Source organism: Enhydra lutris, unplaced genomic scaffold (assembly GCF_002288905.1).
Source record: "Enhydra lutris kenyoni isolate GAN:26980312 unplaced genomic scaffold, ASM228890v2 scaffoldscaffold17, whole genome shotgun sequence".
In the NCBI taxonomy this organism is placed as follows: domain Eukaryota; kingdom Metazoa; phylum Chordata; class Mammalia; order Carnivora; family Mustelidae; genus Enhydra; species Enhydra lutris.
The window spans coordinates 45,851,493-45,877,654 of NW_019154101.1; the positions used below are offsets into that span (position 1 = coordinate 45,851,493).

Genomic DNA, 26,162 nt, shown 5'->3' on the forward strand with positions numbered 1-26,162 from the left:
CCCTAATGAATGGGATTAGTACTCTTAGGAAAGTGGACCCAGAGAGCTCCCTAGCCCCTTCCACTACGGGAGGACATAGCGAGACGTCTACAACCCAGAAGCCAGTCCTCACCTAACCATACCAAGAACTTGAGCTTAGACTCCCAGTGTCCAGAATAGTGAGAAATAAGTTTCTTTTGTTTATAAGACACCCAAAACTGTAGTATTTTATTACAGCAACCTGAACAGACCAAGACAGGCTATGTTTAAAATTCAAAAGACCAGGTCTGAATCCTGGTTTTTCTCATTCCTGAAGGCATATGCATCTGAGTCCCTTTTTCTTAGCCTAGAAAGAAGCTCTAATACTACCTATGCCACTTCCTTTCTCCAGCTGATGCAAGGCTAAAATGTGGCCATGATGGGTAAAGAGTTTTCAAAGTGGTGAAGTCTTCAACAAATGGGAAAGTATTTTAGTAAAATGTGACTTAGTGTATTTTGAAAGTGACAGATTTTCTTTTTTATTTTTTTTTTTAATTTTATTTGAGAGAGAGAGAGAGAGTGAGAGAGAGAAAGTGCACAAGCAGGGGGAGCTGCACAGGGAGAGGGAGAAGCAGGTTTCCCACTGAACAGGGAACCTGACGCTGGGGTTGATCTCAGAGCCCTGGGATCATGACCTGAGCCTAAGGCAGATGCTTAACAACTGAGCCACTGGGCACCCCAAAAGTGACAGATTTTCAAGGATCAGCCCTAGTTTGTGGTTTTTCACCAGCTCTGGTTTAAGAGAACTCGATTCTGTTTATAAAGACCTTTTAAAAAGCAGCGTTTTATTAAGCTTATTATATGGTGATCATTGTTGACCACTTCTGGCATCAAGTGTTTTAGATGCAGTCCTTCCAAGCTAGCTCTCATAGATGGTTTTATTAAAATAATAACATTTGTAAAGGCCCAACAATTAAGAAATCATCCTATTTGACTTCTTAGAGATACCATTATGGCACAAACTGTAACTATTCTTCAAGTCTTCTGCAACAGCAAAATGAAACCCTGTCCAAGTTTAGTAAAGACAGTACTAAGAGGCAGGTAATTTGCAGGCAAGAAAACCTTTTATTTTAAACCACAAATAGTCAGCAGGTGGCCACAACTATCCATGTTTCATTAAAATCACATAAAACCTAGGTACAAAAGCACCACTGATTATTGCTCTAGAAAAACTGCATGAAAAATTTAAATACGCACAGTAAAAACACCACAGTTTGCACAGGACTCGATTTTTAAAGCAAACGCATGGAATGCTGAATCAATCTTACACACAGCTTCCAATATCAAACTGATATTTATTTCACTTGAGGATGATGGAAATTTCCAAAAAGCACAACCATGAGAAGATAAAATGTCCGTCCTTATATATTTTTGTATGCCAACTAGCAGAATCCTAAAAAATTAGCATTTACAAAATACTCGGTAAAAATAGCTTTTAAAAGTTGCCCCGAGAGGTACATAAAATCAACCCCAATTTTTCACGACAATTCATTCTCCCTTGTTATCTATAGATTCAGTTTTCTGTGCCTGTGAAAAAGAAAGGGGGGAAAAAAAAAAGAGACAGTTACTATTAAAGCTACTAGAAGCCAAAGAAAAGTCTACCCAGCCAACACACACGCTTTGAACATCTGTTTTTTAGCAGCTCTATTGCAAAACCTAGTTCAACTCTGGGTGTAAAGCAGACAAGGCAGGAATACAGCACGCAAACACTCTGCCGCATTTATTGCTTTCTGCTTTTCAAACGGCCACAGACGTTTACCTGCAAGCTCCCACTGTCCATGATTAAAAGAAAAACACCACACTACTATCTGCTTCTAGTCACTGCAAACATGCAGAATTTCTACTGTACCCTTAACTCTCACTGTTTCAATCTGCCCCTTTACTGACAGTGTGCTGGGTGGGGTACCTCTGGAGGTTGAGACATTAACAGTTGAGCGAGAGATGTGGATCTGCAATAACATTGCGGGCAATAAAGAAGAGACATTATGAACGTGCTATCACTGGCTGAAGCACTGAGCAATTTCTGTTAGGACACTGAGTCAATCAGCGGGAGGTAGTCATGGCAAGTACCTCTTCAGCTTTAGTTTCACCATTTTCAGATGGTGCAGTACCTTCCTTTCCAGCTTCTTGCTTTTCCTCCTTCTTCCCTTTAGCACCTTTGTTAATCTTTGTTCCCGGTTCTTTCTAACAGAGGATCAGAGCACAGGGAAACAAAGTGTGTTAGACGGGATGTGAGGTCAGGGAAGATCTGTCGGCCTCGCCCAAACACGAGGCGGAGCGCAGCTATGGCCAACATGGTGGCTTGTGGGGGGCAGAGAGGAAGCCAAGTCTGCAGGGCTTCAAGTGAGTCACACTGAGGCCCTGTGAGAATGTTAACGGGCTGCTTGGACGGTCCACTGACTTTCTCTTCTGTGGAAAAGATGAGGCTTTTCCTTATGCCTTTGTTCAGTGGGCCTCCTCTCTTGCTACAGAGAAGGGGTTCTGCCAGTCAAGAGCAGTGGCTGTGGGAAGGATGAGGCAGAAGCTGGGGAAGGAGCCAGCAAGAGAAAAACCCTCATGTGAGGACGAGGGGCTTAAGGGACGAGAAGGCTGAGAAAATGCTTGAAAATGAAGCCCTACATGAAGAAAAGTTCCTCATTTTAAGATGAAGCCACAGAAGTGAGTTCTGCTTCAGAATCATCTACTCAATGCCACAAATACACGTAGTTTCTTTCTTTCTGTTTCTTTTTTTAAAAAGTATTTATTTATTTATTTGAGAGAGCGCACACGTGAGAGACAGAGCGAGAGAGAGAGAGAGAGAGCATGAGAGGGCTGAGGGGCAGAGGGAGAAGGAAGTCCAACGTGGAGCTCCATCCCAAGAAGCGGAAGACAGAGCTTAACTGACTCAGCCACCCAGGTGCCGCCCCCAAATATGGGTAGTTTCAAACAATTCACAACAGTGCTCTGAAGGGTAGAGCACAAAAAAGCCCTTTGGGATAAGCTTAATAATTCTGGGCTTGTCTCCTCATTTGCAAAACTCGGTGTGTGTACCTACCTCAGTAGGACTGACGTGAAGGCTTCATAAGAAAAGCAATTAGAACAGGGTCTGGCATAGTAGAAGAGCCACATAAATGTTTGCGGATGTTAATTATTTGCTAGCATTAATTATTGTACGATGAGTCATCAGACTAGCCTAAGACCAGTTAGCTAAAGGCAGTCAGGACCCCTCCCCCAGCCCCTGGAGCTGCGGGCACCTGGATGGCCAGGGTCCAGCCTCATGCCTCCCGAGCCACCATGTGAACTGTGTGCTGCTACCAAACCCCTCTTGGACATGAGGTTTCTCGGAGCAACACGCTCTGACTTCCTTTGCCTTTATTGACCGAATGAGAAACACATTCCTGGTACAGCACAAAACTGTGCTCTATGCCTTTTGAGAAAGACTGTTAACAATGGTGACACTTTTCTAGTTGTACGTTGAGCCTGAATTGGTAAATGTGATCTCTCCTTGGATGATTTTTAGATATGGAATTATAATTTACTCATTGTTTAAAAGGCCAACGTGGGGAGGGAGCACCTCTTACCTTAGCAGGTGTTTTTCTTGGTTTAGGTTCAGGTTTGGGTGGAGCAGGTTTCTGTAAAGATAAATTAAATCACACAAATACTGAAAAAAGACAACCCTTGGGACCAAAAGGAACGCAGCAAGACTGCAAAAGACAACAGTCCATTTTGACTATGATTCTGTTCACTTAAAAATATTTCGTTCTATTTTCAGCATCAGGTAATAGCATAAAGATCTGTGCATTTCATAACTATTTTCATCCCGGGTTCTCAAGTGAACAGCAGGTGAGATTTAAAAGCCGACTCATTATTCCCCAGTCCAGAGTAGCTCTCCAGGAACAGGTTTAAGCTTCCATCTCTGATGTCTCTGTACTTCCTTTGATCACAGCACATCGGCGAGAGGAATGACTCAGGCCCTCGGCCAAATGACTCAATGAATTCGGTCATACTGGCCTTCCCAACAGTCTAGAAATCACAGCACAATCGCAGGCAAAGCCCATCCGGTAACGAAGACTGCTGCCTGTGAAGCATTTCAAAATCATTTCCCCATCCTTCCATTTCTGATGTTGATTTCAAGTTCTGTAGCCAAGCTTCTTCCTATTTTCATCCTCTCCAATGCCAGCTCAAGGTGAGAGAAGAATCTCTCGCCCGCCCAGACACTGGGCTCACTTGCCCCTGGAGCTCTTTATTAAGAACATGATTATAATGATAAAATGTCCACTGTTAGCATCCAAAGTTTAAGATTTTTCTTAAACGTAGCTGAAGAGTCCGCGAAGTGACTATTTTTCTCTTGATTCGGGTGGTTCTCTTCCCCATTGCCATGAGCAGTGCCTGTCCTGTGGCTAAGGTCCCCTCCATAGGGGGCTTCAGCTCTCTCTTGCTTTTCAGGGCTCCTAGACCAGGGTGCATGTGGGGACACTGGGGAAGATAATGGGTTTAAGCCTCTGGTTTTCTATAGCTATTTTAGGGCAACTATTTCTCTCATCAAGCTAGAAAAAAATAAGTGTACTTTAGGAGCACTAAGGAGAAAGGTTTCTAAGCAGAAAACACTGCCCAGGGTCTCCCCCTCTGGAGAAAAATTCCTCCCCAATGTCTCTAGGTGGCTCAGGTTCATAATTGAATCTGGCCCTGTTCAACAATGGCATAAAGGAAAATCGTAGACAGTGCAATTCCAGAAGACAGACTGTTAGACATGAATTTTTAAATTAAAAAAACCCCAAAACACCAGAAAACTGGGTTTGAGAAGGAAGGGGTGTTTTTGTTACTCTAAATCTATAGTCTGTTCCCCAAATACAGCAACTTGCAGAGTTCCTACATTTTCGGGATTTAAAAAATTGTGTTATTTCAGGTTTTGATTGTTTGAATTAACATGTGTTTTTTTTCACAATTTACAGCAAATAATTTTCTTATATATTTTCTGTAAGAGAGACCTCTCCCCAATTCAGCACTCAAGTGCATTCATGGGACAGGAAAGGAGGAGGTTCTACAGTCCATAGTCCCACTGGCCACCGAGGAGGCTCTGGGTCAGCAGCACGGGCAATGATCTCAGTGGAAGGTGCTTATACTGCGCGTTTATGGTGCTCAGGACAATCCTGGTTTTAAATTTTGGTTTTTATTTGGCTTATGAGGTCTTTACTGGGCTACAGGTCCATGGACTACAGTGGCTTGTAGTATAATGTATAACCCTAACAAAAGTTAAAATAGAACTACTGAACCATGGTGAAAGTTAATATTGGACAGAGCACACCATCTTGAGGGGGCTTCCGTAGAATCCAGTTTCACTGTGTACCCACACATGTCCCGGCTCTTAATCCTTCTGGCGGCTCTGACATCACTTCCTTAGGTTGCTATTCATGTGAAACACTGCCTCACCCAACCCAAACTTGGCCATACTTCTGAACTTGTCAGTGTCCTAATAAACATTTCTGCATTGATTTCCTACTCTGTGCCAGGCACAGGTGTTGGCCAAGGATGAAATCCATGCTTCACTAAAGGCCAAAATAGCTAGCATATCCTGGCAGCCAAGAAGCCAATGCCTTTCTCCCTGTATCTTAGTGTGCAACATGGGCTGCAGCTATTTTAACCAAATTCCTACATCGGAGAGCCAGGCTGACCACCTGTCTCGGCAGAATGAGGACTGGTACATTGGCAGGACAGCAAGGAGGAGCATGAGAGCCAGCAAGGAGCACAGCACAGTGAGAAGGGCTGGAGCACATTCATGGCCAGAGCTTGGTCATACCCAATGATCTTAACCCTTCTCTTTGCCCCAGGCCTCACCCACAGAGGGAGACTCTGAGTGGCAAAGTAGGATTACTTTTTCAAAGATTCTCTGGTTCTGAAATGAGGCTCTAGCACATGGATTCCGATAGCTTTCCGCACATTCTGATGGAAGCGTAAGCCATGGAGACTCCAAATTCTTATCCACTTGAGCACATCGTATGTGGAATCAGAAGGTAGGACTTGACTTAACGTGCTTCTTTTGTTGCAGAGATCTAGCAATATCCAACAACTTCCTGGGCTTTATATTCTTGGTAATGGGGCTGGCTGTGTGACTTTTCACTGACCTGTCTGCTCAAGTGAACTGCTTGGCAACACTGGTCATGTTTACTAGAAATTCTGACTAGGTAATTTCCAAAAAGGAAATAAAAAAAACTCAAGGGAAATAACACCTTAATCTTCTTTCTGCTGTTTTGTCCTGAATGGAGGGGGAACATGGACTCATAAGAAGTAACAAGAAGGGGGTTCCACAGTACTCACCGCTGACAATCTGGCAGACCGTCTGGTGGGCTACAAAGGAAATGAAAAAAATATGTATTCTTATTATACCCAACCAATTTGGTTTTCAAAAATTCATTCCTGATATCTGACTTTGTTGGAAGAGTGTAATGGTATGACTCCCATTACTGGGCTGCAGTAGAAAAAGCCCAGAAAGATCCATAATGGTATGGCTCCTGGTCAGCACAGTAAGACATATTTTGAGCACCCTGGGTACCATAATACTCAAGAGGAAGTTTTTAAAGATGTGTAGACACACTGTTCAAAGAAATGGCCTCTCCTAATTAAGGGTATTGTGGGTAAGAAGAAGAAAGGAAGATTAATTTAGGTTCCGACTCATAATCTACTTTTGTGATAAAATGAGCAACGGGAGCATTGAGGAGCTATTTAAGAACTAGTTCCAGTCTGACTCTTGTTCCTTACAAACAGAACTAAAACTTATACATTAATACAAAAAAAGACATATACAATTGTGTAGAAACAGAAATAGGAGTTCCCTGACTTGTTACTATGCTTGAAAGGAGAATGAGGATAAATCTTAGGCAGTTAACAAGAAAGACTTTCTTTTACCTGTAACAGGTATTTATATTTATTTATTTGCTAAATGTGTATGTTTAATTAAAGATTTAGACAGAGTAAAAAGCCCACTAATCTTTTTTTAATAAAGATTTTTAAAAATTTATTCAGGGAGAGAGAGAGAGAGTGAGAGCATAAGCAGAGGGGAGGGTCAGGGGGAGAAGGAGAAGCAGACTCCCGGCTGAGCAGATGTGGGGTTCCATCCCAGGACCCCGAGATCATGACCTGAGCCGAAAGCACATGCTTAACTGACTGAGCCACCCAGATGCGCCCCCAAATTCATTAATCTTTTCTTTTAATTTGGAAGTTTAGAAAATTTAGAAAAACTGGGTTGAGAATGGCATTTTTCAGGAAATCTTTTTCTCTTCAAGGACGGTACAAATTAAGCAAATGAGACTGCAAAGAAAATTTAAAATAGCCAAACTGTTGTAGGCATTTCAGAAAGAAGCACACAGAACTGATATTCTCCTTACCATCAGCAAAAGATGGCTCCCCACGGGATTTCACATGCTGAAAGTACAACTGCCTTTCTTTAAAAGTGTTCCAGAAATAAATACTCCATACTTTTTGTCTGTTGTACTCACTGTTCTGTCTCTGGCAGAACACAGTGTACGTACCACCAAACGTATAGTAGATTCTCAAAAGGCTGTGCTGAAAAAATGGACTTGATCTTTTCCCTAATTCTTGCTGCCTTATGCAGACTTTGCCTCATTACAATAGCTTATGTGCTTCAAATAATTGTTTTAAGGGGGTCAGCAGAAATGGTCAGTAGGAACCCAGGCCGCAATGGCAAGGAATTATGGAATTCTTGAAGCCGTGCTTAGGTCAGTGCAGGTCAGCTGGTCAGGCCAAACTGGAAGAAATATTTCTTGCCATCTTCACGTCTAAGAACTTTCTTCCTGAAAATAGCCGGAGGAGGCTAAACTCATCTTTCTTTAAACTACAGAAGGAAATGAAGGGCCAGAGCCTCCATGAATAATTTTAACCCTGGGGTCTCAAGGGAAAAATCAGAGTTGGACTTAAGAGCAGAAGGTGCAGAGACTAGGAGACGGCACCAGTGAAGGCAGCCACGATATACTCTCTGCATGGGGTAAGGGAATGTACAGCTCAACGCTTAGCACGGGAGGAGCGCCTGTGTCACATGCTCCGGAGGAAACAGCACTATGTCTGCTGGGTTACCATGGGTGCATTCATGACAACGCACCCACGAGTCAGAGGGAACCAGGACCCAAATCCCATGATGCCTTTCTCAGGAGGGTTAACTGCAATGAACTGAGTATCACGAAAGGAAAGACAACAGTCGCAGTTAAGCTAGCCAGCAAGTAACTCGTGCTTCTTCAAAATGCTCTCCGAGCATCCACTAATTACCAAACAGAACTCAGCACAGATGCTTCTGCATGACCTCAAGAGCTGGCCCCTCTCTCCCCAGTGACGCACACCTGGCAGAAGAGGGCTCAGAAGGAGACACTCTGAGAGGAAAAAATGGCAGCCTTTATGCTCAAGAGGGATGAAGGGACTTTATCTGACTCCCTCTCTAGCTGTGCCAACGTATGTGTACCTCCTCAGCCTTACCTCACTGTTCGCCTCATCTGTCTCATGTCTGTACCCCTCCTGCATTTCTGTAGCTCCAGTGCTTAGCGGGGGCCCTCAATAAATGCTGAGGTGAACAGAATGCATAAGCACCAGAAACATGTAGTAGTGGGAACTTGAGGGGAGCCGGGCTGAGGCCACTGCTCACTTACTGTCCAGGTTGGGATCTGAAAAGAGGCCAAATATACTAACTACTACTTATTATTGCCTTCCTATCCTCCAAGTAGTGGTTCTGAGTAAAATCTCACAGAAGTGAGGCCAAATCATGTGAAAAATTGCCCCACTCTGGTGCTGTAGCTCCTTTCCTCTCCATGTGAACCCCTGAGCATACTGAAGAGGTAGCCGTCAGAGAGCCCTTTGGGATTTCCAGAGATAGTCCAACCCCAAGCAAGCACTATTCTACAGGGCCCAAAAGCTGTTCTGATCCAAAGGACTCCCTATCTTTTTATAATTCAGGCCCAGTATAAGAGTTTCAAAATAAAAAGCCCAGGAAATTAATGCAAAAACAAGATCTGCCTCTCCAGGCTGTCTAAACCACCGTCTCTAAAAAGCACATCTTTAACTGTAAAATCATTTTATGACTTTCTGTCTAAAATTTACCAGCTCTTCTTTCTATGCTATAAAAAAAGGACTTTTCTTGAATTTTCCTTTCCAGTAACCATCATAAGAAATTTTCTTTTTCACAGCAAACAGTGGAGGCTGAGACGAACCTTTCACTCAGGCAGCGGCATGGTTATGCATGCAAGTGTGTTCACCTTCCTAGAAAGTTCCACCAGCCTGCACAGCCTCAAAATCTATAAATGAATGGGCTGTATTTATTGGCTATAAAAGGGATGAGACTGCTATTCTTTCCTCCTTAAAGAACTAGAATTTTAAGTATTCATTTGAGACTCGGACCGTTGAGCAGGACAGGAAAAAAAAAAGGAAGAATTTTTCTCAATTTGTTGACTGTGAATCCTTGGGAAAAGTGGCCAAAGGGTGGTTCTTAGAGGAGGAAAGACTTTCAGAATGACATGTCCCCAAGAATTACAGAAACAAGAAATGGGAGGGTTTGTCACTATGGTGTATAGGTGCTGAGCACAATGAAAGTCTTCAATAAGCATTTGATTAAGTGATCATTCCCTGGGTTGGAGCAAATCCTGGTGAAGGCTACTCCAAAAGAGACAGAATCTTTTACTTTAGCATCTTGGTTGCAAAAGAACATGTAAGTCTAATTTCACTATGACAAAGTTCACTGCGGTAGCTGGATTCAAGTAGAACCATTGGACTTTGCTGAATACTGCCTGAAACATATAGGCCATTCCAATGGGATTTGGAAGTCTGTTTTTTTTAATAAGATTTCTTAACGCTCCTTAGCTTAACCATGTACAGATTCTTCAACTTCCAATGGAGTTATATCCTCATAAACCCATCATAAGTTGAAAATATCATAAGCTGAGAATGCATTTTTTATACCCAACCTACCAAACATCATAGCTTAGCCTAGCTTCCCTTAAATGTGCCCAGAACATGTATACTACCCCACAGCTGGGCAAAGTTATCTAACACAAAGCCTGTTTTATAATAAAGTGTTGAATATCCCAAGTAATTTATTGAATACTACACTGAAAGTGAAAACCAGAATGGTTGTCTGGGTATAGAAGGGTTGTACATGATCATGGGGCTGACTGGGAGGTCATGGCCACTGCCCAGCATCACAGGGGAGTATCATATCACACATAGCTAGCTTGGGAAAAAGCGTGGTTTTTACTGACTGAGTATTGCTTTTGCACCACAGTAAAGCCAAAAAATTATAAGTCAAACCATCACAAGTCAGGGACCATGTGTACTCGAAGACAAAAGCCAGAAGTCAAGTTGCTTTGAATTTCCAAAGACAAATGAGCAGCCAAGTAGAAATGAGGTTTTTGCAAAACTGGGAAGCAGAGAAAGATGGCTATCGGAGCCTTGGCTGGGGAATGAAGAAGACAGAAAAATGGCACTGGATAACCAGATTTATGATTACCACAAAAGTGGCATTAGGACAGGGGATTCTGAATCAGGAGACTCAAATATCTTTCCTGTTTCTGCAATACACAAGTTGTGACATCTGTGGAAAATAATGTATTTCTCTCAGGACCTTGTTTCCTCCAGTAAAGCTGGAAATAATAATATATGCCTATTCTCCAACACAGCATTTCTCTGATATTCATTATTCCCCTTCCTGGCTTTATTTTTCTCTTAGCAAATATCCAGTGACATTATTTCTTTCCACTAAAATGGAAGCTCCATGAAGGAAGAGATTTTGGCCTCTTCTGTTCACTGTGAAATCTCCAAAGCCTAGAACAGTGCTTGGCACATTATAGGTGCATGATACATTTCTGTTGAGGAATGAATGTGCTCTGCCCTCATTTCAGGGTTATTGTAATTGATCAGGTAAAATAATGAACATGAAAGGGCTTTGTGAACTGCCAAGTGTAATGCTTTTAACAAATTGTTGTGGTCGCTTATTGTCCAAAAACTATACTCTGCTCCACGCCTTTGAAATATCATGGTAGTGGAAGAGGATTTTCAAAAGAGGATCCCTCTTTATAACTGATATCTATAGTCTGATTCCCTATAGTCAAGCCTTTGCATATTCAATGACATAACTAGAAAATTCAGTCAATTCACTAGGGGGGAAAAAAATCAATCAATATACTGTCTGAAAGTTCTTACCCTAACCTATCAGCTAACTGACTGACCTTTTCACTTTTCAAACAATTGTGTTGATGTCCTGAAGACAATTCCTGAGTTTTAAACTGGTTTCGGCTTAAATGACAGGGAAAGAGTTTTTTTCTAGGAACGATTTTTGCTAGCAGTAACAGAATACATATAATAATACAAAGTAAAATATTAAAAATAATAATATAAAATACATAAATAACACAAATAATTACACTACTGGAGCTAAAATAATACGTATAAGACAGCTACCTGGATAAGCAAAAATCTCTTACATATATTCTAACCAGCTTGATTGCTGTGTAGAAGGATCGGAAAGACTGTTTACACTATCCAAGATCTATTGTGTGTAATGGTTTCTAGGTTTTCTGACTGACAGATCAATTTAAATAGCAGTTCCTCAGGAAAAATCCAAATGCATTTTGTGTCCAAATCTAAAAATTACATTAAGATTTGTTACACTTAGCCAACTGTCCTACAAATTACATTTTGCCATTTTCAAGGAAATCCATGCGTTTATCATTTTTTTGGTTGATTCTAGTGTTTGTTCAGTAACTCGACATGGGACCACAAACTTCACCTCCCAAACTGTTAGACACTGAATGCTGGGTAAATGGATGGTGGGGCCTTGGCCACAGGAAGATTTGTTTGTTTTGTTTCAATTTTTTTTTAAAGATTTTATTGATTTATTTGACAGAGAGAGAGAGAGACAGCAAGAGGGGGAACACAAGCAGAGGGAGTGGGAGAGGGAGAAGCAGGCTTCCTGCCCAGTAGGGAGCCTGATGTGGGGCTTGATCCCAGGACCCTGGGATCATGACCTGAGCCGAAAGCAGATGCTTAAGGACTGAGCCATCCAAGCGCCCCGTTTTGCTTTTAAATTAATTATAGATTCTGGTCAAGATTTTCCATTTGGCAGAACACATTTCCTTGCACAAATTTTGTGGAGGGGTTCAGCTATCATGACAAACTCCTCTGAATTATTAAACCACAGTATGAATCACCCAATCAAAGAATCTAACCAGATATGGTTTGTCTCTCACATGACCCCTTTTAGTTTATAAGCTCAAGGGTAAGAGCTGCAGTTTTTCTACACACTATAAAGCTCTGTGCAAAAGTGAATGGCTATCATCAGAGTCAGCATCTAATCTGCCACTTTTTCATCCATCTCCTTTTAGAAGTTCATGATAATATCATGGATGCAACCATCTCTCTCCATTTCTTAGCTTTAGGTTTCTGTACTTTAATACAGAGCTTCTTTGAATTGTTACCTAATTAATTATCCTTAGCTCTAAGAATTTTCTTGATTAAAAAAGAACTTTAATATTTTGACATTTTGTGCATCCTTCACAGTTTTTTACTTTAGAGATAATTCCTTTTAGGCAAATATTCAGAACCAAAAAAAGAAATTTATAGTTCACTCACTGGAGAAGACAATTTATTAAATCAACAGTCTCATTTCCTTGGTGTGAAAGGCAGACTTTGTTCTCCTTGATGAATTTACCTCTTATCTCGCTCTTTGCCCAGAAGGAATTCTCAGTATCCACTCTAACAGATAGCACGACCAACAGGTAGAAACATAAACAACACAGTAAGTGGAAAAATGCCTCATCAGTGTATTCAACTGAAATTTACCTAGGCCAAGAGACACTCCACAGTGACCCTTTTATCTCTGGCTTATGTAGTCTCAACAACCTTACTCAGAATTGTATGCATTCAGATATAGACAATCCTAACAATATTAAAAAATTCCAGTTAAAATAAATACAGGATGTCAAGGATACACTTACCTCCTGTTTAGTTACTTTGGATCCATCCTTGCCCTCTGTATTCTCCGGAGACTAGAAAGAAAATATTTCAGTGAATTGTATTTAAAAGGGAAAGCACACATTTGAGGCAGATTTGGAAAAAAAAAAAATAGCTATTTCAATTCACAGGACCACATAAGTCAACAGATATTTTGTGGAGAAAAAGTAAGTTTGTAAGAGGAGACATTTTATACACACACACACACACACACACACACACACACACACACACAGCATTTATCTGCATAACTGCTCTAATTTTAACACCGGAGTGGTGCAAGAACTGATAGGAACCCCTGTTTTTAATGTGCACTCACCCTAAGCCATTTGCATTGATTTTTGATGATTCCATCACTAAAGAATAGGGACCCAGCGGCCAGAGGCAGTGGTGCCAGGAATCCACCACAAGTTCCAGTCGCTTTGTTTCTCTAAGATGAGGCTGCTAAGAAAGCTCGGCCTGAGCACAAAAGCATATTTTTGTTCCATATTCGCCTCGCTTTGATTTCTAGCCCACTTCTTGAAACGACTTGACAAATGTGTCTTGATTATTATTCTTCCATCATCAACTCCAGCATCTCTACCGAACTCCCAGCCTTGGCAGGACAGCCCAACGCCCTGCCACCCCAGCTGACTTATTTCCTGATTTTGACCCAGCCCCTGGGGCAGCACCTGCCCACACTGGTGACAGCTCACACCTGACTCCTTTATGTGCGTACAACTGTGCATACAACTGTGGGGAAAATATTCTTGGATTTAAGCGACATGCTGCAGATCCCAATATATTTTTATTGGCTAAAGGCAGTAGGTAAGATGAAAATGATGAAACTAATTAGAAAATTGCACTATTTCACATACTTTAAAACATACAAAGGTGGAAGGTGAATATTCAATCTCTATGACACAGGTGGGCAGAAAATATGAATAGAGTTTCCAAGAGAAAACATACAAAGAGCAAACTGACATTTAGCATAATGTTTGGCTTGAGCAAAATGAAACAGCTATGCGGTAATGCCTCATCTATTAAAATGAGGAAAAAATTTTAAAGATCATAAAACCCACTGTCTGGTGGGCCGTGGTGACACTGTAAATTAATATGATATTTTTCAAAGAACAAACTGGCAATCTGAGAAAGACACACAGGACTAATCTTACATAATGATCCAGTAATCCCAGTTTTGGAACCAGGACTCAAAGAAAGGCTGTAAAATTACAGTCTTAGTTATGCTGTTTCTAATATGGAGTAACTGGAAACAACTCCCATGATCAGTAAATAAAGAGAAATATTTAAGTAAGCTATGTAATTATTAATTCAATGGGATTAAAAATAGTTAGGCTGTGTGAATACATAGAAAGTCCACATAAAATAATGCTAAATTCAAAAAACTGAGATTATAAAATAACATGTAAAACATAGATCAGAAGTAGATAAAGTCGTTTAGAAAGTCAAAAGTTTTTTTTCAAGGCAGACAACCTAGTAAACCTTTAATTTTCCCTGAGGGCTGCCTGGTACCCACAGTCCGTCAGTTCACCTCTCTCTGGAACCTCGCATGCATGTGCATAGAGTGAGCTCTTTCTTCCTTGGAGTCCTCCCTCCCTCCTGCCTTGCCTCCCTCCCTCCCTTCCTTCCTTTCTTTTTCTCTCTCTCTCTTTCTTTCAAGATTTATTTGAGAGACAGAGAGAGAGCTATGGAGCATAAGTGGGGGAACGGACAGAAGGAGAGGGAGAAGCAGACCCCCCACTGAGTGGGAAGCCCGTTGCCTTTGCCAGACTCAATCTCAGGACCCCAAGATCATGACCTGAGCCAAAACCAAGAGTCAGACGCTTAACCGACTGCAACACCCAGGCGCTTCTCATGGAGTTTTTATTTCCCAAATGAACCAACATTTTCCCCTCTTCCCTGAAACCTTCTTTATCATGAAGGGAAACAGAGCTTCTCTTTTCTGTTCCCCACTCTCTTGCACAGGAATTTCTAATTCACAGATCTTGCTATATCAGCCGGCCAAGTTGGAGACAGTAAAATCTTACAAAGTGCGAGCATATGAAGACAGTCTGTACGTGGACCATTTGGCTTTGCTCTATTCCATGCTACAAACTCGACCCTTCTGGCCACAAACGAGACCCTCTGTTGATTGAGGGGGAGATGAACCACGAGAGACTGTGGACTCTGAAAAACAATCTGAGGGTTCTGGAGGGGCAAAAGGGTGGGAGGTTGGGTGAGCCTGGTGGTGGGTATTATGGAGGGCACGTATTGCATGAAGCACTGGGTGTGTTGCATAAACACTGCATTCTGGAACACTGAAAAGAAATTTAAAAAATAAATAAAAATTAAAAAAAAAAAAAAAAAGATGTGCTGGGCTCGCTTTCACACCTGTTAGGCCACCTGTAACTGGTAGGCATTTAAAGAAGTAGCACACAGTTATTCTGATGTTAACCGATGTTAAAAAAGTTAAAAATGGACGTTAATGACATAATTTTCAGTATTTTTCTCTGAAGTGCATTAGTGAGAGCAATATGATTGGGAGATTACTTTCTAAACACTGACCTAAGTCAGATGCAAATAACTGGAAAAAAAAAAAAAGAAAAAAAAAGAGAAACCTGGAAAGACGCCACACACACACAAAAAACCAGGTATAAGTGAAAATGTTAATGGCTTCAGATGAATGAATATAAGACTGGAAATGTGAAGAACTACAACTCAAGGCAAAGCTGGTTTCTTTGGCAATCTCTCCTCAAGGGCCTTCTGTTAACAAGCACATAACAATTTAGTCAGAAACAAGCCAGATGATCTTTACCCTGGGATCAGTGTGGTACTTTAGCATGAATGCCCGTCAGGACATGGGCTTGAATGCTGGCTCTCTACCTAGGAGTTGTGATCTGGGCCAGTGACTTACCAGTGATTCAGTTTCTTTGTCCATGAATGACAGATGATAATGAATTAAACTCCCAAGCATTATCCTAAAGACTAAGAGACGGTAGAGCATTTCGTAGACGCTGAATTGTTATACAGATGTTATGCAATGAAATAAGTATCTTAGTGAGTCCTTAAACTATCAAATGTCAAATTATATTCAACAGAACCTTAAAGGTCAACACATCCAGATTCCCTGTAACCTTGTCATCTGTTTTTGTTGAACAGGGTAACACAGAGTAATTTCAGATGGAATTACCATTTCAGACTGTCTTATCACACACCCTGTCTACCTTTAACACTTAGCCATGAGTCTGGGGACAGGAAGGAGGGTATGGTATGAAGGGATTAAAACAGAAGCCCAAAGGTTTTGTTCCAAGAGACTGTGAGGAATAAAGACAAAGGGGGAAATGGGGATTGCGGGATGTATAGTGATGATCTCAGATGTACTTCAACTTTCTAGTGGGCTAATGGGAAAGATGAGGTGAGTCTGAGGAACTCCAAGGCAGAAAGGTTCTCATCTCACTTCCCAGGATAGAGCAGGTTTGTGGTAATCTGGTTCGAATCCAGAATGGTCAAGAGGGTAGAGAACCACAGCCAAACAAAAAGGTCTCATTCACCTATCTGAGGCTACTTCAGCACCTGAGTACAAAGTAGTGAATTGAGAGCCAGGAAGGGAATGGCAGACATACATGGTGGTCAGATGGGATTCTAGAAGTTTAGAAGACCATTGAGAGCTGATCTGAGGACAAGTCATCAAGAAGGTGGATCACTGAACACCTGGTGACCAGATGGGTACAAAGAATTAGCCAAGAAGGCCTGAACTTTGGCAAAAATCAACAGGTAGCTGAATTTTTTTGAATCACAAATTCTGAAAGTAAAAGTAGGCTCACTGAAATAAAAAAGAAAAAAAAAACCTCTCAAAACATAAGCTCTAGACCAGGGACAGAAGAAATAATAAAATTGTCATAGACTGAGGAGGAATTAGCTCACAGCGCAACAGAGAGCAACAAAGGCATGAACACTACACAAGAGAGGTTAGTGGACACGGTGGTTAACTGAGAAACTCCACATACACCTAACAGACATTTCAGAAGCCAGGAACAGACGTACTAGTAGGAAGGCAAAGACACGGTGGCTGAGAATTTTCCCAAATTGAAGTCATGAGTCTCCAGATCAAAAGCTTATGCCAAGGAACAAACTGGAAACAAGACAAATAAATACAATGAAGCATGATGTAGTAAAACTACAGTAAAGTGAGAAAAAAATCTTAGAAATTATCAATTAAAAGATGGATTATCTACAAAGAATTACTTCTCACCAGCAACTACAAATGCAAGAAATATGGAGTAATGTTCAAGTAGTTGAGGATAACTGTCAACCTAGAACCAGCTATCATTTAAGAATGAAGGAAAAATACAGATATCTCAGAATACAAATACTTAAGGGAGTTAACTATCAACAGAACCTTCCTTTTAATAAGGACCTGTTACTAATGGATCAAATTTAGCAATTAGAAAAATGAATTCAGATGGAAGCAAAGTATATCTGAAGTAATGCATGAAATACTGGTAAATCTAGTTAACTATTACTTGTAGATAATAACACCTATTTTTTTGTGTTTAAGAGTTTCAACAGAAATCCTAGACCAGTGCTGTCCTATAGAAATACAGCATGTAATTCCAGCTTTTCTAATAGCCACATTAAAAAAGAAGAAATAGATGGAATTAATTTTAATATTTTATTTAACTGAATCTATCTAAAATTGTATCATTTCAATGTGTTATCAATTTATACATTATTAATGAAGTATTATTTTACAAAGCTTTCTGATACTAAATCTTCAAAATACAGCATGTACTTTACACTTTACATAAGCACATCTCCATTCAAATGCTAGGTTTTCACCAGACTACCTGATCTATATTTAAGAGTTCATAAAATTTATAGTAGTTTCACATATCCAGGTTGTTCCAAACATATTTAAATTTTTTCAATAACTTAATCTAATATAGGTTTTTTAATTTAAATCAATTAAAATTGAAATTTAAAAAATTCAACTCATTCTCTTTTTTAGAGTACTTAACTGCCTCATGTAGCTAGTGGCTAGCATACTGGACAGCATAATTCTAGACCATAATAACCACAAAAAATGAGAGCAGAATGAATAGTTGAGAAGTTACAGCATGCTAGAACCCTGGTTTTGTTCTGGAGTATGATACAGACACAGAATCATTTTAGACTTTGTTAAAATAAATTTTAAAGATAGCCCTTAAATTTTTTAACATAAGGAACAGGATCTATAAACTTCCAAATCAGGAGGAGTGGAATAAAGCAAAATTTAACAAAAAGTAAGGAAAGAAAAGAACAAATAATAAATAAAAACTACAAAATAAGTCCTTAGAAAAAAGTCCAAATACATTAACAATCACAATATACCTAAACAAATTACACTCATCCATTATAATGTCAAGTAACAGAAAGAGAAAAATGGAATAATGTTTGTATATAATTCCACTTTTACAAATTTTAAAACATGCACAAATCAATATTAAGGATTTATATATGACACATATATCAAAAAAGTATAAAATCATGGACTGGAAGGATACACAACAAATTCATGATAATGGTTACCTCTAAGGAGGATGATAAAGGAAGGGAACCAAGGGGATATTTCTAAGGAAACATAAACTTTATCTGTAACATTTTACTTTATTTCAAAAATATCTGAAGCAAAATGATAACATTAAAATTTGTGAATTTTGAGAGGCAGGTAAATGAACATATTATTTTCTGGATTTTTCTGTATTTATTTTTTTTCCAAATAAAAATATTAGCAATATTGAGGGAAAAAAAGACTAGAAGAAAATTTGTTCCATTCAGTCTGGTTTAACAGTGCCCTAACACAAATTCCATGACTAGGCTTATCCACAGCATTTTCTGCACTTCTTAAATGACTTATAAATCTGGTTTATATACTGCTTCTTTCTTTTCTGTTCAAGACATGTATTCATAATTGCTTCAAGCTGGGTCCATAGGAAGACACTGGAGCGAGCAAGATGGTAAGCCAAGAGCACAACCCCATGGATGCAGAATGCTCCTTGGGCTAGCGTAGGAGGAGAGCTGATGGGGAGGATGGATTCCTTCAGCAGTGGACCAACGGTCCCGGTCCCATCCCCATTCTTTCCCTACACAGACATGCCTGAGCCCTGCACGTGAGGATGCGAAAATGCCTTAAGGGGACACAACCGCATTCTCCTGAAGATTAAACAAAACCAGCAGTCCTTAGCAGGAAGAAACTTGAAATTTTTGTTCCACAGATGATCCAGAAGGAATCAACAGGTAAAATTTTACCCCATTGCCGAGCTGCTTTCTCTTCGAAAACAGCAGTTACCACGGGATAGTGGTAACTCCCTCCAAACTCAAGAAGATACCAGAGAAGACAGGAAAATCCTTATATCCCTCAGCAGTTACCTGGGGACAGTTCAAATGGCATGCGCCTGTGGGTTTAACTGAGCAGACAGATACTGATGGTGTGGCCTATGGCTGGGACGTGTAATGCTAGTACCAGGCTTGTGCCATCATTCTGAGCCATACAAGACAAGAAAGGGGGAAGGCTCAGGATTCTCAGCAACCCGTGCAGGGCCTTATATTAAAGTTCCAAAAATTCTTTGTTGGTAAGTGTAGGCCCTTAGAGATTTTCTTCTAAGATTGACAGTGACAAGGGATATTGCTTTATAAATTAAGTGAATTACTTAAGAGTCTAGAGTCTGTATGAAATTCAAGTAACCATTTTCTAGCAGCCATAGAACAAAACCAGTCTCAACTCCTGGGCTGTCCATGCTAATGTGGGAAAGCTGGGAGCAGATAAATCAATGCAATTAAACCAATAATTACTTCTTTTAACCTACTTTGAGGTGATTCTTCCCTAACTTGCTGGCCAATTTTTTTTTTTATAATTTTTAAGATTTTATTTATTTATTTGACAGACAGAGATCACAGGTAGGCAGAGAGGCAGGCAGAGAGAGAGAGGAAGGGAAGCAGGCAGAGAGAGAGAGGAAGGGAAGCAGGCGCCCTGCTGAGCAAAGAGCCCGATGCGGGGCTCGATCCCAGGACCCTGGGATCATGACCTGAGCCGAAGGCAGCGGCTTTAACCCACTGAGCCACCCAGGCGCCCCAACTGGCCAATTTTTTTTAAAGCCTCTTTATTATTATCTAGAATTTCATTAAAAATTAATTTACATTTTCTGTTACAAACCCAAGACTGGAGAAAAGCAGTCTAAGAGTGAGCTGGTTAGCAGAGGAAATTCTAGGAGGAAAGATCCAAATAACCCACACAGAGAAATGTGCATATAACGAACTCTGTTGCTCTACTGCTAAAATGAATATATAACTCAACTATTTGATTAAAATAATGTTAATTTCCCCCTCAAACGGGGGCACTGCCAATGAAATTCTCGAGGTTTTCCAAATAATAGGTAGTACTCTTAAATTCAAATATTCCTATGATACATGAAACAGACATTAAAATTTTTATTTAAGCCAAAAGAATCGTTATTTAACATTGGCATGGTTGTTTTTCATTCATTCTGCAGATCTATGTTTGGGATCCTCCAATACTGCATAATTTTACAATAATCTTTAAAAACCCAATACTTATAATGAGAGATCACATTAAGAGAGTTATTACTCAAACTAATGTTAAATGTCTCAGCTACCTCCTTCCTTGCTTATGTCTATTAATTTCATCACCTTTTATAAACCCAAATTCATTTATTGAGGTCACATCAGACTAGTATGTCTTCCCCAAATATTATTTTGTTGTTAGAAATAAAAGCAGTTGAGTTAAAAACTTGTCTGTAAAAGATTGGATGACCCAAAATAAATAGCAACTACCTCTTTTCTGAGAAACACTTTCAGGGGATTCAGGTATAAAAGATAACAAAGAAAAAAAAAAGCCATGTTCTAGGATGTTGGGTTATATTTTATTAGCATAGGTATATATAATGCATAACGGAAGTACATCTTTAATATGAAATAAACAACCTTAAACATTTCACACATCTCTTTGGTCTAAATCACCTCTTCCACCTGACTTATGTTTTTCATGTGAGAGATTTTGTACAGATGGGAAAGCACCTGGCTGAAATCAAAAGCCTGAATTCCAGTCTGGCTCATATCTCACTTCCCTCTGCCCGAGTTTCTTCATGAGTACAAATGAAGGATGATGGGCCTGAAGATCTCATCTTCTTGACTTACTTAGCTGTTCATGTCCTTATTAATCACACTGCAGAAGTGTCCCTGTGTATATTACAGGGACGGCTCTAGGTATTGGGGTCTGGGAAAAGGATAAAACAAAGGACACTGAAGAAGAAGAAGAAATAATGTGTCTTGCACTTATGTGATGGGCAATGATCTAAATGTTTTAATCTTCACCACAATCTTGTGAAGTTTTATAAATGAGGAATTGAGACTAGAGAGGTTAAGTAACTTGCTCAAGATTACCTAGCTGGTATTCTTGCTGGTAAATTGAGACCTGGAATTCAGACCCAGGTAGGATGGCTCAGAGTTCATTCTCCTTAGCACTACACCTCTCAGAGTGGTTTGTGTCAGTTTTCTGAATTTCAAAATTGGGTGCAGATCTAGAATGCTACAAGAGCAAAAGATTTCCGGATTGGGAAATATTTTAATCTGTAGATCTTACCGAAAAGCACATAACATGTAGTGGAATGTTTCCTATGCCCTTCATTGCTGAGTCATTAAACAATTACCCATGAACAATAATAAACAATTTCTCATTAAAAATACTGTATGTTGAGATGCACACAAATGTACCATTTCGGATTTCTGAATGGTCACATACACAGACAAAAGTATCTTTATCTCACTATTCAGACTAAAGACAAAACACCAAATCTTTTCTATTAGTTTTTATAGCCCTTGACATTTTCCAGAGACTTGTACATTGTGTTGTACTTGGTCCTCTCGATAACATGGGAATATACATGGGTGACCCTAACAATCCCATTCTACAGACAAAGAATAGAAGTTCAAAGAGGTCAGGTGACTTTGCCCTGGTAAAGAGTGGTGGAGTCCACACTGGATCCAAGTTTTCCAACATTTACACCTGGGGATCTTTCCAGATGGTTACTTTGTTTTCCTATTTGCCCAGATATAAATTAATTTCTAGCAAATGGTAAATACAGTTATGATGTTCCTTATATTTTTGCAAAACTGATAATCAGCTAGGTCTGATGTGATTGCATGTGACTACCAAAAGGGGTATAATAAAATTAAAAATTGTAATGAAGAGGAGAGGTAAAGGAAAGCAATGAGAAGTAGAAAGAATATAGTTTTTAAAAATGTATTATATGGAACACATGTAGAACTTCAGAAGGAGTCTTCAAGGCTTCACATTTTGATCACCTCAAATCTTTGGTATGTTTTATCTTCCACATACACCATGCTTAATACTCATGACTTCCCACAAAGTAGAATTTAACTAATTCTGTTCAGTATTGTAAAAAAAATACAGCTTATACTCAAGAAGAAAAGAGAAAGAGAGAAAATAAAAATATATAAGAAACTCAACACCTAGTGCTTCATGCAATATGTGCCCTCCTTAATACCTACCACTAGGCTCACCCAATCCCCCAGCCCCCTCCCCTCCAAAACCCTCAGTTTGTTTTTCAAAGTCCACAGTCTCTCATGGTTCATCTTCCCCTCCAATTTCCCCCAACACCCTTCTCCTCTCCATGCATAAACAATGAATCTCAGAACACTGAAAAAATAAAATAAAGTAAAAAAAAAAAAACCCCAAAAGCAAAACTCAACACCTCTCAGGGTAGACTTGGTATTTATCTTTGCATGGGGTCACAATAATCAAAATACAATTTTAAAATAATATCACCTAACAGCATACCTCTTAAAAATAACTTTTGTAATTACACATTAATCTTGATAATCCAGAACCTGAAATAAAAATCCATTCAGTCGTAGGTCCAAAAGATTTTCTAAATTATAAAGCTTTTATTCTTATTCGAAGAGTTCTAAAAACAAAAGCACCTGCTCATTTTTAAAATCCAATGCCTAAGTAGAAAAAAACATAATATTTACATTACAATCTCTCAATATATTGTATACTATGCCAGGTACTTACATGTTTCTGTTCACAAGAGTGTATCCCTATTATTCTATATAGAACAAATTAGTGAAGACAATATATCTTGGAAATAGTAAATCCAGCACTTTATGGTAATTAGAGGAAACACTGAGTCTGGATACTCAAAGATATCAATACTTGGGTGAGGACACTGTTCACATACCTATCTTATATATGGCCCTAAGGTCCATTAGTTAACTGAAATATCCAGAAGCCTTCATGGCAACGTGGCTCTCCCAGAAGCACAGGCCTAGACCCTGAGACCAACCTGAGGGCACGATCACAGATAATGATGACTTGTTGGGTAACTTGGACAGGAACCTAGAAAAAATGGCATCAGCCTATGTCTTAATAAAGACAACATTTACTTAAATGAACACTCGCGTATCTATGTAACTCTTGATTCTTCCTTGTTTCATTCACCGGGCATCTTAGTTTAAGTAAAAATACACGAGGTTCTCAGAAATAAACATTTATGGAAGTATTGTTGGTGTGATGGTTAAGAGCAAAATTCTTGGGTAAAAGAGGCTGGCTTAGAATTCCTGGGTCTATTACCTCCTAGCTGCGTGACCTGGGGGGAATTCCTTCATCTTACTAAATCCTCATATTCTTTTGTGTATGAGAGGCCATAGGGCTTGGCAGTTAAAAACACAGGCTCTGGAGCCAGATTGCCAGGACTGGAGTCCCAGCTGGGCCATTTCTTATCACTGGGGCCTTCCGTAAGATGGCAGTTTGAAGAGTACGTACACCTTAGTGGGTCGTTGGGAGGATTCCATTCATTAATGCAAAGTGCTCAGAACAGTGCCTGAGTTGTAGGAAGCCATCTAAATGTTATTTATTGTGGCTGTCATTATCGTATCTGAGATGAGAATAGCCTCATATAACTTGTGAGAATAACATGAAATAATATGAAATTACACGATAATACTTCCTATATATGTTTGTCTCTAACAGCTTCACATACTTTGGTTTAAAATAAGATGCCTAATGAATATAAAGCATATAACAGCTAAGGTCTGGTACAGCCAGGCATTCAATAAACGGCAGCTATTTCGATTTTAATAGTAATAAATATATTTACATGTTGTTACTGTTTAAGTATTAAATTTTGCAACCAATTTTGAAATTTAAAAACGTTTTTCCTATTTCCCTCTTCTGAATATGTGTATCATTTACTTTATGTGTGATCAAATATGCATTTGCCTTCAGCATGTCTAAATGGCCCCATTTCTGGATATGTCCACAGATATAATACTGGACTCGATAAATACCTTGACCAGGAACCAATATCACCAACTGAACCGATTGAACCAAATCACACCAATTGATGTGACTGAACTCTTCTGAGAACACAGTGAAATGGGCAAAAAAATATGCAGCCAGTGAAAAAGGAATGCAACATTTTGATTTGGTTTGTTATCTTCAACACTGATTTTTAAATTACTCAGGAGACTAACATCATATTTCAACATACTAGGTACTGTGAAAGCAGACAGCTAAAATGCTGTTTATTTCAGTCACCGTTTCCAAATTGTACCCTGCAGGAAAGTGGAATATATTTAACTTTGGTGTAAACATAAGCAGTGTTTTAGGTAGAAAATACAGGAAAAGAGGATCACTCGATAACTGATTTGCCAAGGGAATTTTAATGTTCTGTGGAAATATTTTTAAACATATTTTTTCTTTGAGAAAAGCTAACCATGTAAAAATGCACCAGATTAAAGCTATGTTCCTTCAGAAACACTGCATTTGTTATCTGGTTGTTGAACATCTCCTTCTAGAACTGCAGTTAATTAAACATGCAGGGTGAGTTCTACCGGCTCCCTATACACCGTGTATGCTGTTTGTCCTCCTACAAAATGGAAGCATGGTACTTATCAGAAGCCTGCTATTTCACTGTAGTTCTCTGAATAACTGAAAATATCATCGTTGCAATAATGAACACCCCTTGACTGTTTTACACACGCCAGGTGCTATGCTAAGTACTTTGCATTCACCATCTCATTTAACTCCCCCAACAACCCAATGAGGTAGAATATATCTGCTTCCCTCTTTTACAGACAAGAAAACAGAGTCTGAGAGAATTAGGAACTTCCAAGTTTAGGAGAAATTAAGCAATGCCCCCTAAATCATACAGCTAGTAAACTGTACGTGTCCGAACTATACTATTCCACTTTCACCAAGTATATGAAATAATTAAACTTACTACTTTCTTTCCTTGAAAATCAAATATCTCACGGTCAAGTCAAATTAGGAAGATTACGAAGTTAATTCTGTATTAGGTAATCAAATAATGTGTGCTAATTTAGAAACATGGTGCTTGTCAGACAACCACCTTTATAATACTAGAAAGTGGTTACAAGAAAGGCATAAAGGCCCTGAAGTCACTTACTAATGAAGTAGGGCAGTTACTGCACACAATGTAATCTCAACTGCTAACAGGCCTTGAATTTAACTTCCTTATACTTCAAAGAAAGCAAGACTTCACAGAAAAGACCCATGACAGATCACCTTTAATAACAAACTAGCACCCATCCTCCTGAGATTCAAAAAAAAAAAAAAAAAAAAGCTATAACCTCCAACCCTCTTAACCAAACAACTTCTTGTCAGTGTTTCTTCTGTGCACATGTGGTCTGGCCAAACGTTTAAATTCTCAGCCTTTTTTGTGGCTCATTATTAATTCTTGCCATGAATTATAATTACTTACATATGTATATTACCTTCCCTATCAGACTAAAAGATCCTTCAAATGAGGGCATTTACTTACTTCAAAAAGGGTTGGAAAAAAACCCAATTCACTTATTTTCCCAACATGATGGTACTTTGCATAAAGGTGATGCTCCATAAATGTTTATTTAACATGAAATAAGTGAATCAATGAATAAAATGTAAAAGCCGTCATTCTGGAGCCTTTACTCAACATAGGTACCATATCAATATTAACTCAATTAAACTCAGCAAGCATTTATGAGATGGCATGCCAAATGTGATTAGGCCCTTTCATATTCATACTGGAAACCTCAATATGGTTAAGAAGGCTATTCATCCTAAATTGATTTATAGATTTAATTCAATCCCTTTTAAAATC

The 26,162-nt window shown here is 39.4% G+C and overlaps 1 protein-coding gene across 2 annotated transcripts in view; it reads right to left on the bottom strand.

Moving 5' to 3' along the window:
- Positions 1–1,059: 1,059 nt before the first annotated feature.
- LOC111147626 (high mobility group nucleosomal binding domain 3) overlaps positions 1,060–26,162 on the bottom strand; it is a 31,323-nt gene continuing 6,220 nt past the window's right edge. Inside the window, exons 2-6 of one of the 2 annotated variants that reach the window (XM_022503805.1) lie at positions 12,984–13,034; positions 6,313–6,342; positions 3,579–3,629; positions 2,089–2,202; positions 1,060–1,545 (exon numbers count right to left, since the gene is read on the bottom strand). In XM_022503805.1, the coding sequence (XP_022359513.1) occupies positions 1,507–1,545; positions 2,089–2,202; positions 3,579–3,629; positions 6,313–6,342; positions 12,984–13,034 (285 nt within the window). In that variant the 3' untranslated portion in view covers positions 1,060–1,506. The remainder of the gene's footprint in view (positions 1,546–2,088; positions 2,203–3,578; positions 3,630–6,312; positions 6,343–12,983; positions 13,035–26,162) is intronic. The other variant, XM_022503804.1, reaches the window with a different exon arrangement.